General features: G+C 46.5%; 2 protein-coding genes and 1 pseudogene across 4 annotated transcripts in view; 1 reads left to right on the top strand and 2 right to left on the bottom strand.

Annotated features, from left to right (window-relative positions):
- Positions 1–390: 390 nt before the first annotated feature.
- The window catches only part of LOC148687224 (uncharacterized), a 24,375-nt gene continuing 9,485 nt past the window's right edge, over positions 391–15,280 (top strand). The window contains exon 1 of the mRNA XM_088662568.1: positions 391–1,942. Within this exon, the coding sequence (XP_088518694.1) occupies positions 1,210–1,942 (733 nt within the window). The 5' untranslated portion in view covers positions 391–1,209. The remainder of the gene's footprint in view (positions 1,943–15,280) is intronic.
- LOC148687225 (uncharacterized) lies at positions 7,056–8,709 on the bottom strand (annotated as a pseudogene).
- LOC118081241 (uncharacterized) overlaps positions 8,844–15,280 on the bottom strand; it is a 12,253-nt gene continuing 5,816 nt past the window's right edge. For 2 of the 3 annotated variants that reach the window (XM_035107620.3, XM_088663746.1), the window contains exons 8-14: positions 15,031–15,259; positions 14,367–14,597; positions 14,134–14,278; positions 13,914–14,060; positions 11,725–11,951; positions 11,483–11,610; positions 8,844–10,413 (exon numbers count right to left, since the gene is read on the bottom strand). In XM_035107620.3, coding sequence (XP_034963511.3) covers positions 9,983–10,413; positions 11,483–11,610; positions 11,725–11,951; positions 13,914–14,060; positions 14,134–14,278; positions 14,367–14,597; positions 15,031–15,259 — 1,538 coding nt within the window. In that variant the 3' untranslated portion in view covers positions 8,844–9,982. The remainder of the gene's footprint in view (positions 10,414–11,482; positions 11,611–11,724; positions 11,952–13,913; positions 14,061–14,133; positions 14,279–14,366; positions 14,598–15,030; positions 15,260–15,280) is intronic. The other variant, XM_088663747.1, reaches the window with a different exon arrangement.

Below are 15,280 nucleotides of genomic sequence, written 5' to 3'. Positions count from 1 at the left end.
ATACATATACATACATGTATGTATGTATGTATGTACGTACATACGTACAGTACACTAATGTATACATCAAGCTGGAACGTGTCCAGAAGAGGGCAACCAAAATGGTCAAAGGCCTGGAAACGATGCCTTATGAAGAACGGCTTAGGGAGCTGGGTATGTTTAGCCTGGAGAAGAGAAGGTTAAGGGGTGATATGATAGCCATGTTCAAATATATAAAAGGATGTCATATAGAGGAGGGAGAAAGGTTGTTTTCTGCTGCTCCAGAGAAGCGGACACGGAGCAATGGATTCAAACTACAAGAAAGTAGATTCCACCTCAACATTAGGAAGAACTTCCTGACAGCAAGAGTTGTTCGGCAGTGGAATTTGCTACCAAGGAGTGTGGTGGAGTCTCCTTCTTTGGAGGTCTTTAAGCAGAGGCTTGACAGGCATATGTCAAGAATGCTTTGATTGTGTTTCCTGCTGGGCAGGGGGTTGGACTGGATGGCCCTCGTGGTCTCTTCTGATTCTATGATTCTATGATCTATGGATCCAGCCCATTGCATGAGTATAAGAGATTGGCAGATCTGGGAATTGTAGCTCCGCGAGGGGTAAACTACAGCTCACTGGATTCTTTGAAGGAAAGAATGTGCTATAAGTTTATATCTCGTACACAGCCTTTGGAGGCAGGTTGTTCTGGACAATTCCAGCAAAATAGGGTTTTTTGGTGATCCAAACAGTTTCTGTGGGTTCTAAATCTATGCCTCCCCCCCCCCCCGCCTGCCCCATGCCAGAGCGGTGGATGCTATGTTCACAGCCCAGCTCTAAATCTCCAGGACGTCTCCTGGGCTCTGAATTCTTCCTTGGCGTCTTTGGGAACTCCGTCCATCTCCCATCTCCCATGAGCCAGCCAGCTGTGGTTGGAGGGGGGAGCTCTCCTGACTGCACACAGCTGGGTTGGCCTTTATTTTTTTGCTGAGTTTAATTCATAGAGGTGTAAGGGGGTCCAGGGGGCCAACTAATCCAATCACCTCCGATGCAGGAAAAACAAAAGCTCCCCTTTCCTCCAAGGAGGTTGAGGAGACCTCTGTGGTTCTCCCACTCCCTTTAAATCCTCAGAACAACCACCCTGCGAGGGAGGCTGAGATGCAGTGGAGAAGAAAATCAGAATTTTGGGGGACCACTTGAAATTTAATTTGGAATAAAAAAAGAAACGATTAAAAGCTGTGGAATGTGTAACGTACTACAGTCAGTGAACGCATATCAAGGAATGCACACAGCGGAGAAACAATTGGAAGATATGGAGTATGTGAAGAATTTCAGTGGGAGGCGGCGGCTTCTAAAACATGAACGGATTCACACAGAAGAAAAACAATTTATATGTATACAGTGTGGGGAAAGCTTCCCTCATAGTAGGAGCCTAATAAATCACCAGCGAATGCACACAGGGGAGAAACCATATAAATGCATGGAATGTGGAAAGAGCTTCATTCACAGCGGAGCCCTTAATAGACATCATAGAACTCACACAGGTGAGAAACCATATAAATGCATGAAGTGTGGAAAGAACTTCATTCAGAGCGGAGCTCTTAGTAGACATCATAGAACTCACACAGGTGAGAAACCATATAAATGCATCGAGTGTGGAAAGAACTTCAGTCGAGGTGGAGATCTTAGAGGCCATCATAGAACTCACACAGGCGAGAAACCATATAAATGCATCGAGTGTGGAAAGAACTTCAGTTACAGCGGAGCTCTTAATAAACATCATAGAACTCACACAGGTGAGAAACCATATAAATGCATCAAGTGTGGAAAGAACTTCAGTCGAGGTGGAGATCTTAGAAACCATCATAGAACTCACACAGGTGAGAAATCGTATAAATGCATCGAGTGTGGAAAGAGCTTCAGCCAGAGTGGAGGCCTTACAAAGCATCAACGGTCTTGCTTGGGAAGGAACCTTTAAATGTATTGATCGTGGAAAGAGCTTATTTCAGAGTGGAAGCCTTATAAAGTACCAACAAAAACAAACAGGAGAAACTGCTTAAATAGGAGTATGGAACGTGCTTCGCTTATAATGGGGTGCTCAGAAAACGTCCATGTAACATGCTTCAAAAGAAGGGGGAGAAGATACTGCCAGGAATTCCAGCTGCTGAGTGATAAGAGAATCAAGGGAATATTACATCAAGGAAAAAAGAATGATTTGGACGGAACGAAAAGGGAAGTGAACCTTTTATTTTCTATACAGTGGTGCCTCGCTTAACGAATGCCCTGCTTAACGAAATTTCCGCTTAACGAAAGGATTTCTCGAGCAGAGGTTGTCTCGCTAGATGAATTCGTTTTATGAAAAATTCGTCTAGCGAATCGCGGTTTCCTATAGGAATGCATTGAAATTCAATTAATGCGTTCCTATGGCAAAATAAAAAATAAAAATAAAATAAATTCAATGCATTCCTATGGGGTTCGCTAGACGAATTTTTCGTTATAAGAAAAGACCCGTGGAACGAATTAAATTCGTCTAGCGAGGCACCACTGTACCTCAAGAAGCACTCACCACCTTCCCTGGGCGATCGGTCCTAAATATTAGGAACAAATGAGAAATTAGGAAATAAACTGTGTGGCTATTGGAATTTATATAATAGAGGATTGATATTCTGTATGCTTTTTGAAGTTGTTTTGCTAAGTTGTAAGAGTAAAACCTCCCCAGTTGGCTATGTTTACACTGGAGTTTGCCTAGATACCATCTGGACAATTATAAGAGGATTTATGAGCTGTGACGCACTTTGAATTTGAAAGATAAGAGTTGCCTAATTTAAGATTCAGGAGGTAGAGAGGAGCTAAAGGGTGGGAGAGCCATAAATCTGTCATAAGAGTATGTGAATATCCTTAATTGGCTGTTCCCTGCCTGAAACAGCTGTATCTCTGCGATCGATGGATTTTTTGAGGAGAAGCTGGAATACGATCTGAGTCTTTCAAGATGGCGTTTGCCTGTGCTCAATTGACGACGCGGCCGGAGAGGCACTCCAGTTTATAGAAGGGATCTATGGGAGGCTGGACTGGACAAAAATCCCACACAGGAAGAATGATTTTGTGTTAAATCTTGTTTGATGTTTATCTCGGAGGCTGTGACAAAAGAGAAGATAACAACTAGAGGAATTGTTGGAAAAAGATCGGGACTATATTGGACTATAAGGATAAGATTTTGAAATCAGGATTAGGATGGCAGTGAGTACCGTTATTCAGAATCCCCAGATTTTGAAGCACGGGAAGCCAAAAAAAATTATGATTTGGCATAATATTCAGTTTAATTGATATGTATTTGTATAATTTGACATAATTGATGTGATATAATTGGTTTGTAATTGGAAAATTTAATAAATTGTTTGTTTGTTTTTTTAAAAAAGAGAAAACGTCCATGTAGGGGAGAAATTCAGCTGCAAGTGCAGGAGGTTTATGTGGAGTTCTGGTGTTTGTATAATAGATTTTAGAGGGGGACCCCACTAAACCCTAGAAAGGAATAAATGCTAGGGGTTTGACTGAGTGGAATATGGTTTAAAGTCGAAGCTGAAGAACTCTGCTAGACAGGGAATTCCTGGCTGGCTTCGTGAAGAGGAAACCTGTTAACGTGACAAAATGAGTTGTTGGGCCAACAGAGAGGAATGTTTTGGGCTGAGGATTCAGAAATATGAAACCAGATCAAACTGTAGAACAGAAACCCAAAGTCAATGTTAAATTGCATTGGGAGCTTTTATTGTGTCCCCAATCCCCCGGGTGTTTTATATCTGTGTGGATCTAGCCCATGGCATGGGTATAAAGGTTTGGCATGACACAATACGACAGGTGGTTGGGACGTGGGTGGCGCTGTGGTCTAAACCACTGAGCTTCTTGGGCTTCTAAATCCGGCCCGTGAATGGCGTGAATCAGCATGTAGACTGTGTCCTTTTATTTAAAATGCAACTCTGGGTTATTTGTGGGGCATAGAAATTTGTTCATCCCCCCCCCCAAATATAGTCCACCCCCCCCAGGGTCTGAGGGACAGTGGACTGGCCCCCTGCTGAAAAGATTTGCTGACCCCTGCCCTTGGGCTTGCCGATCAGAAGGTTGGCGGTTCTAATCCCCTCGATGGGGTGAGCTCCCGCTGCTCAGTCCCACCTCCTGCCAAGGTGTTGTAAAAAGGGGGGGTTGTAAAAAGAATTATTGGTTTTTACAAAAATAAATTTATCACAAAAATATTTATATAATCATTTGTTGAGATTCTCTGAATCTCCTGACTTCCCCCCTTCCCTTACATGGGTCTTAATAACAATATTCATTCCAAGTGTGCTTTAAAGATCTGGTCGGGATTTTTTCTTCCCAGGGCCGGCTCTAGGGAAGGCTGGGTGGCCCAGGGCGCCGGGCTGCCAGGGGGGTGTTGTGCGGTGCACCTGCCCACCAGCCGCGGCAAGAAATGGGGCAGGGGCGCCGGAGCGATCTCCGCACCACAGTGCCCGGGCGCCCGACATGCTTAAGACGGCCCTGTTTCTTCCTTCCATCTTTGTGCTAGTAGCATCTGTGCAGCAGTTTTCACATACATAAAGAGTCTTTTCTGTTCTTTTGGGATCTCGGTACCTATAATTCCTAATAAAAAAGTTTTTTAAAACTTCTTTTTTTCCAAATTCATTATATACCATTTCCCAAAATGATTTTATTACTTTAGAACAGGCATCCCCAAACTTTGGCCCTCCAGATGTTTTGGACTACAATTTCCATCATCCCTGACCACTGGTCCTCTTAGCTAGGGATCATGGGAGTTGTAGGCCAAAACATCTGGAGGGCCGCAGTTTGGGGATGCCTATTCTAGAACATTCTGGGTCTTTAAGTTGCCTCTAATATTCTCAAACCACAGCTAGTGTTTACCATAGCATAGTGTTTACTATGATTCTATGATTCATTTAAAAGGTCCTTAAAACCCTAATCACTTTCAAACCCCTTCACCGATGCACCCATTCCCCTTGTATAGCAGAAGGGACAGTGAACAGGTGCTTTTTCAGGGTTCAGGAAATCCAAAATGTGCCTCTCTCCTCCAGTTTTGGGACACAAAAGCAGCATAGCCAACCATAGCTGCCAAGTTTTCCCTTTTCTCGCCTATTCAGCATAATGGAAAATCCCTTTAAAAAAGGGATAACTTGGCAGCTATGTAGCCAACCCTCACGGATTGCTCCCCTCCTCCACCTGAGCATTTCCAGCCAGGGTGTTTCCTTTCTAGCAAGGCAACCCCAGCCTGCCAGCCCCCCATCCTTGAAAGGGGGGCTCTTCCCACCTTTGAAAAAAGCAAATTCTTTGCTATTTTTGCCTCCTTCTTATATCAGCCTCCGACTGGGTGTGGCTTTCGGTCATTAGCTACCTCTCCCAGTTTGATGCCATCCGCAAACTGGTGGTTTGACACCCCCCATAAACCACTTGAGGCGACACATTCAGCTGCTTTAAAATTAAGCATCCTTTATGAGACCAAGTTGGCGCTACCAAAATGGCAATATGTGTAGCCCACCTCCCCTTTTAAAAGAATTTGGTAATATGAATCTAAAATGCTTGATTATCTCCACATTTGTCAGAGAAATATTTCTCTTTTGGATCAGTGGAAATCTGATTTGTAAGCGATTTGTATATGTGAAAAGAAAGCAATGGTTCTATTATGAAGGCTACCACTGCAGCAGTTTTGATCTAAACATCCTTTATTTGACGTGCTTCTGAATAGACTAAAGGTTGGTACCCAAAAGAGCCCCAGGGACAGGACAGACTGAAGAGCTGGTCAGATTTTGAAACTTTATTTAATTAGAATAAAAGGTAGGAGGAGACCAAAAAGCCAAACAAAACAAAACAAAACCCCTCCACGACCCAAGGTTAAAGAGATTTCAAAATAAAGCAGACTGCTGTAGCTCTGTACCTGGACTAAGCACAGCCTATTCACAAGCAATATAGTATTTCTAGTGTGCTAATGAGTAACACAGCTAATGGCCAGTCTCCCGCTGGTATGGAAGATGCAGTATGGACCCTGTCATGAAAAGGGGGGGGGAATAAAACTGCTAGGGCAGATCAGGTTTTAAGGTCCTGTACCCCCTTCTCTTGGGGGGGGGGGGAGTTAGCCTGTGGCTCTTTTTCAACATGTAGAGTCACAGTCAATTCTATCACATTTCCCAAGTAGACATCCTAGGCCACCAGAAGACTCTGAATACAGGCCACTCCCAATTGGCGTATGATGGTGAAGCACTCATAAGCCTGCCCCACCTCTGCCCCCTCCCCATTCTGCCCCCTTTTCTGGCCACTTCTGCCTCATCACAATGCATGTCTGTGCAGTCACGCACATATCAAATGCATGTCAATCAGTCGTTGCTTGTAGTCGCCTTGTGATACCTGAGATACGTGACCGTTTTCCTTAAAGGAAAGGGTGATGGCAGCAGACCAGTGCCTTTAGCCACAGCTCTGACCAAGTGGCCACGCTTTGTCTTCTCTCCTTCTCCACCTATTGGATTTACACCGAATCTGTGTCCCATTCAAATTTACAAACAGGGCCAGCCCAAACATTAGGCAGAGTGACAGGCACTTAACATAGCGGTGCTAGGAATTTCTTCTTCCCCCTTATAATTATGGCGGCTGTGAATAGGTCTAAACCACAGAGCCTAGCGCTTGCCAATCAGAAGGTTGGCGGTTCGAATCCCTGCAACGGGGTGAGCTCCCGTTGCTCGGTCCCAGCTCCTGCCCACCTAGCAGTTCGAAAGCACATCAAAGTGCAAGTAGATAAATAGGTACTGCTCCCGCGGGAAGGTAAATACCGTTTCTGTGTGCTGCTCTGGTTCGCCAGAAGCGGCTTTGTCATGCTGGCCACATGACCCGGAAGCTCCCTTGGCCAATAATGCGAGATGAGTGCTGCAACCCCAGAGTCGGTCACGACTGGAGTTAACGGTCAGGGGTCCTTTTAACTTTACCTTTTACTCTGCATAACTCTAAGATGAAACATAACTGCCATACATTGTACTTTGGCAACAAATATTCATACAATAATTTCAAAAAAAGATTATACATGATTTATCAGTCTTGTGAGAGACGTCCTTACAAAATGCCACAGAGATTTACAAATTACTTGAACCAAAATTAACTTATAACATCTACTTTGATTAGATTTATCCAAGTGCTTAACTCAGTTTTTTTGTTGTCTTTGTTTTTTTTAATGGGTTTATGAAGATTTAAGCAGAAGGTAAGTTTGATGTTCTTCATACTAGCCGTGGGGTGGTGATGGATTACTTTGCATAACTCTAAGATGAAACATAGCTGCTATACATTGTACTTTGGGCAGTTCAGTTCCATTAGACTTCACTGTTGACAGTTTTTTCTCACCAAGGAGGGACAAAACCTTACATCATAATACATTGCAGATCTTTTCATACTCCATTCTCTGCTATGTGGGTTCTTTGATGTGTAGCAAGGTTTCCACTCTGGCTGAAGCTCTTTCCACACTCCATACATTTAAGTGTTTTCTCCCCAGTGTGGGTTCTTTGATGTAAAGTAATTCCTACGACGGAAGCTCGTTCCACACTCGAGATATTGAAATGGGTTTTCGCCGTATGGGCTCTTTGATGCACAGTAAGTCCACTCCTACAGCTGAAACCCTTTCCACACTCCATGCATTTAAACGGTTTCTCTCCAGTGTGGGTTCTCTGATGTACTGTAAGTGCACTCCTACAAGTGAAGCTCTTTCCACACCTCATGTATAAAAATGGTTTCTCCCCAGTGTGGGTCCTTTGATGTGCAGTAAGATAATAATTGACACTAAAGCTCTTTCCACACTCCATACATTTGAATGGTTTCTACCCGGTGTGGGCTCTTTGATGGAAAGTAAGGTTACTCCTATGATGAAAGCTCTTTCCACACTCCATGCATTCATACGGTTTCTCCCTTGTGTGTGTTCTTTGGTGTACAGTAAGTGCACTACAATTAAAGCTCTTTCCACACTCCATGCATTCAAACGGTTTCCCCCTGGTGTGGGTTCTTTGATGTAAAGCAGGGGTCTCCAGACTACGGCCCGGGGCCCACATATGGCCCCCGAAGCTCTTTTTTGCGGCCCCCGGGGACCCTTGCCGCCCGCTGCCGCCGCCCGCTCTTACCGGTGCAGTGCGGCGTGGCTGCCGACTTCTGACCTGGAAAAGCGACGGAAATAGCTTGTGTGCACACGCAAGCGTCATTTCCAGTGTACTTCCGGGTCGGAGGAGGCTTTTGGGCATGCGCACAAGCTATTTCTGGCGCTTTTCAGGTCAGGAGTGTGCCAGAAATAGAGTTTGCGCATGCACATGGGCGTGCACAGCCACGCACTCCCGTACCCCCGCGCACACTCCCCCACCCTCCGGCCCACCATGCAATCAGTGCGGCGGGCATCCGGCCCAAAGCCGGGTAAGTTTGGGGACCCCTGATGTAAAGTAAGAGAGTGACTAAAAGTGAAACTCTTTCCACAAACCATACATTTAAATGGTTTCTCCCCAGTGTGGGTTCTTTCATGTAAACTAAGGTTACTCCTGTGACTGAAGCTCTTTCCACACTCCATTCATTTATACAGTTTCTCCCCAGTGTGGGATCTCTGATGTAAAGCAAGATGGTGATTGAGACTGAAACTCTTTTCACACAACATAGATTTAAATGAATTTCCCCCAGTGTGAGTTATTTGATGCACAATAAGGACACTGCTCGAACAGAAACTCTTTCCACACTCTATGGATGTCTGTGGCTTCTCCCCAGTATGGGTTCTTTGATGTAACATAAGATGGTCTACGATTCTCAGGGAGTGTGTCGAGGTACCCAGACATCTCCCCCCCCCAATAACTCACACTTCACACAGAATTAAAGTTTTTTTGGCATTAATCTGGCCACAACTTTATTTAAATACAACTAATGTGATTGCTAGGGCATTGGTTCCAGCCATCTGTCGTCCCCCCCCCCCCGCCTGGGACAGAACTGACTCCCGCTAGCGTACTAGGGAAGCCAGTATAGGTGAGCACCCTCTGAGAGAGGACAGAGCTGGGAGCCCAAACCCTTCACCTCTCCCTCGGATGCTCCCCAAGGCTCATGCGTGGTCCTAGCCCCTACCGGGGATACGGACAAACATGTGGAGCCCCAGGATTCCTTTAACGGAATACCTGGCAGCAGCAATTTTGAGGGGCAGGCCCAGCCAAATCCTTACCCCTCCACCATCCAATTTGATGGCCTAACCGCAACGTTACAAGTTGTGATGATTTGCTACACAGTAGGCAAAAACCACATGGCACCAGCCAATCAGCCAAGTGGACAAAATCCTTACCAGGCCCCTGATCCAAAACAGGTGACCCCATGACAGGCATAGCAATGTCAAGCGCAAAGAACCCCTAAAAATAGGGAGGGAGGGAGATCCATTGCAAGCAGCAAAAGTGAATCTGCAAGCTGCTTGCTATGAATATAAAAGGCTATGGCTGTCAATCAAATAACTTACAACATACCAATTTCCCCAACAACAGCAAACCCCCAATCACACTTGTGGCCAACTAGTCTGACCCATAAAAGGATGTCATATAGAGGAGGGAGAAAGGTTGTTTTCTGCTGCTCCAGAGAAGCGGACACGGAGCAATGGATTCAAACTACAAGAAAGAAGATTCCACCTAAACATTAGGAAGAACTTCCTGACAGTAAGAGCTGTTCGGCAGTGGAATTTGCTACCAAGGAGTGTGGTGGAGTCTCCTTCTTTGGAGGTCTTTAAGCAGAGGCTTGACAGGCATATGTCAAGAATGCTCTGATGGTGTTTCCTGCTCGCCAGAGGGTTGGACTGGATGGCCCTTGTGGTCTCTTCCAACTCTATGATTCTATGACCCGCCCAACAAACCTAGGGATGTCTTGTTAACCCTTCCACAACCCGAGCTCTCTCAAAATATGAGAGAGACATTGTACACACCTCTGTAAATCAAGAAAATCTTCAATAAAAAATTATTCATGGGGGGGATTGATTAGGTTCAGTCTTTTGGCTCTTCTCTGGCATCCATTAATGACTGATTATACAAATGTGTTGCAGGCCTTGCAGCCTTTAACACTCTTTTGGAAGGAGTGTATTTGTGGGCTGGGCCATAGTCGTTGATTTTACAGGCAAGCAAAGCAGAAACAGTGCCGTTGTCTAATAATGCCATCCTATCCTCTGTAACTGTATTTCTCACCATACTAAACACCCTTTCAGAACTGGCATTGCTGTGGGGAATACAGAGTAACGCCTTCATTAATCTTGGCAGCTCCCTGAACCTCACATCCTTCCCTAGTAGGCCCCAGAATCTGTCGATTTTTTCTTCTTGGAAGACTTGCTTGCTGTCTGTCAGCTGGTAGACAAGAAGTTCCTCTCTCAGCCTATCTTCGTTCAAGCTCAACTGAGGGAGCAGGGCCACTAGACTTTCCACTGTAAAACAAAACAAGTGTTTGACTGAACATTGCTGATCTAAACTATGCACTAACTAAATCATTCTATCAATGGGAAGCTGTCCCAAACGTCTACCTTTCCCACCCCGCCCTGGCCACAGTGATCCATGCGACGGTCACCTCCAGGCTGGACTACTGTAAGTCGCTCTACGCGGGGCTGCCCTTGAAGCTGTCCCAGAAACTCCAGCGGGTGCAGAATGCTGCAGCGAGGCTCCTCACGGGGTCCCGGCCGCGGGATCACATTCATCCAGTGCTTTTCCAGCTGCACTGGCTCCCGGTGGAGTACAACCTTTAAAGCCCTTTATGGCAGTGTTTCTCAACCTTTTTTGGGCCAAGGCACACTTGTTCCATGAAAAAAATCACGAGGCACACCACCATTAAAAAAGTTTAAAAAAATTAACTCTGTGCCGCCCTATATTGACTATATAATTATGACTGTAAGAAACACTTGCCAATTGCTGTGTTGGCTGCAATCTCCTGTAATAAGGCTTCACAAGCCGCTGATTTCTCTGCCAGCACAATCCTTTGCTCATCAAGTTTCAGGTTGAGCTCATCCAGCCAGCTTCTTTAAGTTTGTCTAAAACCACCCTCCCGTGGTGGTGGCTGTTGAGAGCTGCGCTCGCCCCACGTCGTGACCCGGCCGGCTTCCTTTCCGGCGGGTTAGTGTTGTGTATTGGCGGCCGCCAGGCACGTGACAATGCAAATCGCCCTACTCGTCGCGGCACACCAGCCAGCGTCTCGCAGCACACTAGTGTGCCGCAGAACAGCGGTTGAGAAACGCTGCTTTACAGCCTAGGACCCTCGTACTTACGGGACCGTCTCTCCCAGTATGCCCTGTGGAGGACCTTAAGGCCCACAAACAGTAACACCTTAGAGGCTGCATTTTAATTTTAATGTTAATGTTTATTTAATTTTGTTCTTATGTTACAATTCAATCAGCTGTTTTATATCCGGTGTTAGCCGCCCTGAGCCTTGACTGGGGAGGGTGGGGTATAAATAAAAATTATTATTATTATTATTATTATTATTATTATTATTATTATTATTACCTGCCTCTGGAGTAACATCAAGGCAAGCAGCAGGGTCCAGCACTTTCAAGTCCCTCAGGAGGGGATTGTCGAGGGGAAAGGAGGAGAACATCTGCTGAAGCGCTGCTTCGTAGAATCTTCTCACAGTTCTGCAACAGCATAAGAGTGAAAAAACTGATTAGTGGCAACATTTTAGGCACACAGCCTATACTCTCATACTGAGATGATATCATGATTACATAACTGCTGGGTAACATACTCACTGAAAGATTTTCTTCTCGGCGGACGCAGGAAGCTCTGTGCTTCTCATGAATGCCTTTGTGTTTGCTCCAATAAAGAGGTCTTCATCAGCCAACTGATGTCCTTCTCCATACTTCACCTCCCTGAGAGGTACACCCACCATGGTCCTGGCTGGTACGAGGAAGCCCAGGATCTTCTTGATCAGCTTGCACATCTCCTCTTTAAGCCTGTGAATCTGCACTTCCTCTGACTGCAGAAAATATCAAAAAACAGAGAATTAGGAATGCTACAATTAGCACAATCCTATTTATTTATAAGGGACGTGGGTGGCGCTGTGGGTTAAACTACAGAGCCTAGGGCAAGCATCCCCAAACTGCGGCCCTCCAGATGTTTTGGCCTACAACTCCCATGATCCCTAGCTAACAGGACCAGTGGTTGGGGAAGATGGGAATTGTAGTCCAAAACATCTGGAGGGCCGAAGTTTGGGGATGCCTGGCCTAGGGCTTGCTGATCAGAAGGTCGGCGGTTCGAATCCCTGTGACGGGGTGTGCTCCCGTTGCTCGGTCCCAGCTCCTGCCAACCTAGCAGTTCGAAAGCACGTCAAAGTGCAAGTAGATACTGTATTTTTCACTCCATAACCCACAATTTTCCTCTCCTAAAACGATAGGGAAAAAGTCACTGCGGGTTATGGAGCGTTGGAGATGTCCCTTCTAGCCAGCTGGCTGTGAGGCGGGCGGAGGGAAAGTCGGTCAAACGCTGCACACAGCTCTGGGGCTTTCCCTCCACTCACCCCACAGTCAGACATCCCTTTTCCCCAGCTCTCTGTGGGGCGGGTGGAGGGAAAGCCCCAGAGAGCAGGCATAGGAGCCTGTGCCTGCCCTTGCGAGAGGCGGGCATTGACAGCAGCGGAGGGACGAGCGGGAACCCTCCTCCTCCTCACTACCCCTCGGCTCGCCTCCCCCTGCCGCCTCACTGCTCTGCGTGGCCCTCATGCCACCCTCGCCCTCCTCCTCCTGGCCGCTGCCTCCGCATCCTGCTCCCCACAGGATAGGCATGCAAGATGGTGAGCCGGCAGATGGACAGCACCTCCTCTCTCCCCTACACTTTCGCCTCAGGTCACTTCCAGCCCTCGCAGGGAGAGGGGCGCCCCTCCCTCAGTCGGGTGTGTAAAGGTTGGGGGCTCGTCTCCCCCCCCCCCAGGAAAGAGGGGTAGGAGGGTGGTCAAGTGCTCATCTCCCTCTTTCTTTCGTCTTGCTCAGTTTCCCTGCTGGAAAGGCTGACTCGCTTTTCTATCCTCTTTTCACTCACTCACACACAGACACACAACTCCCAGTCATTGAAGGCTGTCTCCTCCACACACACACCCCTCTCTATTTCATTGCTCTCTTGCTGCAATCCAAACCTGATTGCGGCTTTTCTCTTTTATTTCTCTCTCTCTCTCCCCCCTCCACTTTCCCCCATGCTTCTCTTTCTTTCTGTGTCTTCTTTGGCCATGGACTCTTCCCTGCTCCGTGCACTGCAATTCTCTCCTCCACCACCCTCCCCTGCCCCCTCAATCCTTTTAGGATTTTAATGAGCCCCCACAGCAGCTCCCCATGGCCCCTTAGATGGAGCCAACTACAATTCTCCCCTTGTCTTTCAACCTGAAGTTGTAGTGCCATTTCATTTTGCTTTCATGTCTGTTGTTCCTCCCTGTCTCCCTCTCTTGTCTCTTTTCTCTTGGTTTGCATGGAGGAAAGAGTATTGTGTGTGCACGGTCTCTGCAGTGGCTCCCGTGTGTTGGGCTTTGGGCTTCATGGGCACACCAGAACAGGAGCAGCCACTTGCCTCCACCAGTTGCCCTACAGCGTCACCCACAGCCACCCACAAAGAATACCAGTATTTGTTTTCTTGTTTTCCTGCTCTAAAAACTAGGTGTGTGTTATGGTTCGGTGCGTGTTATGGTCCGTAAAATACGGTAAATAGGAACCGCTACGGTGGGAAGGTAAACGGTGTTTCCGTGCGCTGCTCTGGTTCACCAGAAGCGGTTTTGTCATGCTGGCCACATGACCTGGAAGCTGTACGCCGGCTCCCTCGGCCAATAATGCGAGATGAGCGCGCAACCCCAGAGTCGGTCACGACTGGACCTAATGGTCAGGGGTCCCTTTACCTTTACCTATTTATTTATTTATAACTATTATTCACACATACATCCAATGTCACTGGTACCCACCTGGAAGGCAATATTAAATTCAGATAAAGGCTTAAGGGCAGCAGCCAGGAACAAGAAGTAGATCTTCACGACCGGATCACCCAGATGGCTGGCTAGATCACGTAGATTGGCGCTCTTCTCCACCTCCTCAAGGCTATTAAAGTAGGCCTGCAGAACATAATTAAGATGAAAACAAAGCATAGTAAAGCGTGTATATATCTGCTGCACTTAACATCCTTACCGTTAGTGCGGTCCATTGGTTCAACACTCTCTGGATGCAGGTTAACAGACTCAGCCATCGGGTGTTGCAGTAGTACCTGAGCAGTTTCAGGTGGTCTGAATCAGTAAAATCTACAAACTCCTTGTCGACTTCACATCTTTTGGCACTGTAATATAGAAAATAGTTTTGTTAGTGGCTGGATAGGTATGTGTATGTTTGCAAGGCCTATCCAATAATAATGTACATGAATTCACCTTTTATCAAAGTGGGTGTATATTCTGACCAGGATGTCTTCAACAGGTACCTGTGCTGCTCTGATGGCACAGCCAGTGGCCAACTGTACTAGGTGGCAGATGCAGCCAAGATCCTGAACGTGGGGCTGACTGGTCTTCAGTCTGCTGATAACAGAGTCGTGTTTGTCTTTCATGACACTCGCGTTATCAGAGTTAAAGGCTATCAGGTTCTCCCACGGAATGCCTCTTTTTCTATAGGAAAAATTGGAAAAAATGCAACAAAATGTCAGACAAAATGTAAGGTTATAGTTAAGAGCAAACTACTGCAAATGTCTGTTGTCTTTGTCCATGGAGTTCCCTATCCATTCTGAAGGAAATCAGCCCTGAGTGCTCACTGGAAGGACAGATCCTGAAGCTGAGGCTCTAATACTTTGGCCACCTCATGAGAAGAGAAGACTCCCTGGAAAAGACCCTGATGTTGGGAAAGATGGAGGACACAAGGAGAAGGGGACGACAGAGATGGTTGGACAGTGTTCTTGAAGCTACGAACATGAGTTTGACTAAACTGCGGGAGGCAGTGGAAGACAGGAGTGCCTGGCGTGCTATGGTCCATGGGGTCACGAAGAGTCGGACACGACTAAACGACAACACTGCAAATGTCAACAACACAGTGCGGCGTCCCTACCTAAATGCTTCACTAAGCTTTTCATAAAGATTTTCTGCATTTCCAACGTTGCATATGGGCATCTCAAAAAATCTGGTAACGACCTGCAGATCGGCCTCATCGTAGAGTCTAGCCATGATGACAAATTCTTTGTCTGTTTTTCTGTTGTTCAATTCGTCACACATCAATGAAAAGGGCTGAGATCGGCATGTTTTGGACACCTCGTCATCTAGCTCTGCTGCTATGGCACCTGTTGAGTAAGAGCACAGTA

This window comes from Zootoca vivipara, chromosome 2 (assembly GCF_965207765.1).
Source record: "Zootoca vivipara chromosome 2, rZooViv2.hap1.1, whole genome shotgun sequence".
NCBI lineage: Eukaryota > Metazoa > Chordata > Lepidosauria > Squamata > Lacertidae > Zootoca > Zootoca vivipara.
Note: the sequence above shows the minus strand (reverse complement) of the source record. Positions and strands in the feature narration are given on the sequence as shown.